The sequence below is a fragment of the Fonticula alba genome (genome assembly GCF_000388065.1).
Source record: "Fonticula alba strain ATCC 38817 unplaced genomic scaffold supercont2.3, whole genome shotgun sequence".
NCBI classification, from domain to species: Eukaryota; order Rotosphaerida; family Fonticulaceae; genus Fonticula; species Fonticula alba.
In genome coordinates this window covers 743,658-746,157 of record NW_009242973.1, presented here as the reverse complement: position 1 = coordinate 746,157, position 2,500 = coordinate 743,658, and the positions used below count along the sequence as shown (strand labels likewise).

General features: G+C 67.6%; 1 protein-coding gene across 1 annotated transcript in view; it reads left to right on the top strand.

Annotated features, from left to right (window-relative positions):
- Positions 1-145: 145 nt before the first annotated feature.
- H696_01957 (hypothetical protein) overlaps positions 146-2,500 on the top strand; it is a gene marked incomplete at its 5' end in the record, with an annotated part of 7,288 nt that continues 4,933 nt past the window's right edge. The window contains 5 exons of the mRNA XM_009495859.1: positions 146-169; positions 275-1,217; positions 1,511-1,619; positions 1,787-1,935; positions 2,102-2,354. Coding sequence (XP_009494134.1) covers positions 146-169; positions 275-1,217; positions 1,511-1,619; positions 1,787-1,935; positions 2,102-2,354 — 1,478 coding nt within the window. The remainder of the gene's footprint in view (positions 170-274; positions 1,218-1,510; positions 1,620-1,786; positions 1,936-2,101; positions 2,355-2,500) is intronic.

Below are 2,500 nucleotides of genomic sequence, written 5' to 3'. Positions count from 1 at the left end.
GCACGGACGTGTCGCCTGCTCCCTTGTTGGCACGGTGGGGTGTCTCCGCCGCCGCCGCCGCCGCCGCCGGGTGCCGGCACAGCCTCCCCTGGCAGGGGACACACACAGGGAGATGGCGATGATGATCGGGCCGAGGCCACCGTGCATGGGCTGGGGGGCCAGATCCCACGTATTTGCATCTCTGGGGGCCCCCCCCCCCTCCCCCCCCCCCCCCCCCCCCCCCCCCCCCCCCCCCCCCCCCTTCTTTTCCCTCCTTCCCCGGGTGCATGAGTAGGTGGCAGATCTGTTTTTCCGCGATCCGGAGCAGGACACCGCCAGCAGCCCGGTCCTGGGCCGGCTGAATGCCGTGCCCACCTTCCTGGCCCTGCGTCCGGCCTTCGCCCTTGAGGATGACATGGAGCCGGAGGCCGTGGGGGTCAGCTCGGGCAGCTCGCTGGCCTTGCGGGCACCGGCATACCGGCCGGCCGCGGGCGCCGGCGCCGGGGCCGCCACCACCGACAACCCCCCGGTGTCGGAGGGGCATCCACGCTTCCCTCATGTGGTGGTAGGCATGTTTTCTGGCTCCTCGGTGTCGGCGGCCGACGCGGCCGAGGGCGCCCACATGGCCGAGGCCATCGGCGTGCGGGGAATCAAGGCGGTGCCGGCGCCATGGCCGTCCGGCGGCAGCGACACCGGCGAGGGGGCCCCGCCATCGGGCACCTGCCCGGATCCGATCATCCCCCCGCTGGAGGATGAGGCCAAGGCGGTTCCCCCGGAGGCCCGGCTCTTCCGCGACAGGCCGCCAGTCCGCGACATGTTTGCCACGCCTGTGACCGGCGAAAACCCCCTGGACGAGGGCGCGCTACATGGCCAAGCCGCCGCGTCGCCCGTGGTGGAGGTGCTGGCCGTGGTGGACGGCTTCTTCAATCAGAAGCTCGCCGGCCAGGGGCTCTCGGCCACGGAGATCACTGCCTTCGCCAACTCCCTGCTGTACTTGGCCAACAACGTGTACAAGGTGACGGATTTCGGCTCGCGCGGCAGCCCGCGCCTGGTGATCACCAACATCGTGTCCTACGCCAACCCCGGCCAGGTGCCCTTCTCGGTGAGCAGCGACTCCAACACCACGCTGGAGCACTTCAACAACTTCCAGATGAACAACTTCCGGTCCAAGTACCACTTCGATGTGGCGGCCCTGCTGACCGGACAGCGCTTCACCAACAATGTCTCCGGTCTGGCTTGTACGTGTGCTGGCTGGTTGGCCGCCCTCCCCCCCCTCCGCCCCCTCTGCCTGTGAGGGTGTCTCTCCCTCTCCCATCCTTTTTCCTGCGTCGGTGGTGGTACTGGTGCTCCCCCTCCCCCCCCCTCCCCCCCGAAAGGGCGGCGAAGGTAGGAGAACTAGCCACGCTTTCGAGGAGGAGGGCGGCCCTGGGACGGGAAGTGTCGTGGCTCTTGTTTCCCTCTGTTTTGCCCCCCTTTTTCTCACCATACCCTCCCCCGGTCCCCCTCCCCCCCCCCCTCCTCTTGGTTGCAGACATCGGCACCTCCTGTCGGGCGTCCTTCGCCTCATCGGTCAACAATGCGCTGAGTTTCCTGGCCGGTCTGACTGTGGCCCATGAGATCGGCCACAACCTGGGCTCCGAGTACGTCATCGCTCCTGCTCCCCCCTCCCCCACCCTCCGAAATTGCGCCTTCGCTCGCCCTGTCTTCCTCCTCTCCCGAGAGCGCACCCTGGTCAGCATGCTAACCGTCAATCGATTCGCACCTGCTTGCGCGTGTGCGTACGCGCTTGCGCGCGCGTCCACTCCAGCCACGATGGCTCCGGCAACAATTGCAACAACTACAAGTGGGTGATGTCCCCTTCGCCTGGTGGCGGTCTCCTGATGCCGGCGCACTTCTCCACCTGCACCGTGTCCAGCATCAACAGAAACATTGCCTCCACCTCCTGCCATCAGGACAGTGCGTACTGGGTCTCCCCCCCTCCCCCCCCCCCTCGCCCCCCTCCCAGGGGCTTGTTGGATTTCGTCATGCACACACCCGGCCCTGCCTGTGTGTCAGTCCCCCCCCCCCCAGTTCTAACCTGCCACGTCCGACCTTCCCCTCCTGCTCCTCACCGTGTGTGCAGACCTGAGCTCCAACCCCCCGGCGGATCTCCCCTGCGACCCGAAGTCCGCCTCCAATGGCAAGCCCCTTTGCCTGACGCCGCTAAAGCAGTGCATCCTCCTGGGCTACGATGGCTACTGTGACTCGTATTCGTCGTCCTGCAAGCTCACCTGCTTGGAGAAATCCTCGGGCTCTTGCTGGTCGTACGGCGACCCGATGATCGACGGGACCATCTGTGCCCCGAGCAAGCACTGCATCAGTGGCACCTGTCTGAAGTACAGCAACCCCACGCCCACTCCCGCACCCACTCCCGCACCCACTCCCGCACCCACTCCCGCGCCCACTCCCGCGCCCACAACCGCCCCCACTCCCGCACCCACAACCGCCCCCACTCCCGCACCCACCAATCCTCCTCCCACCG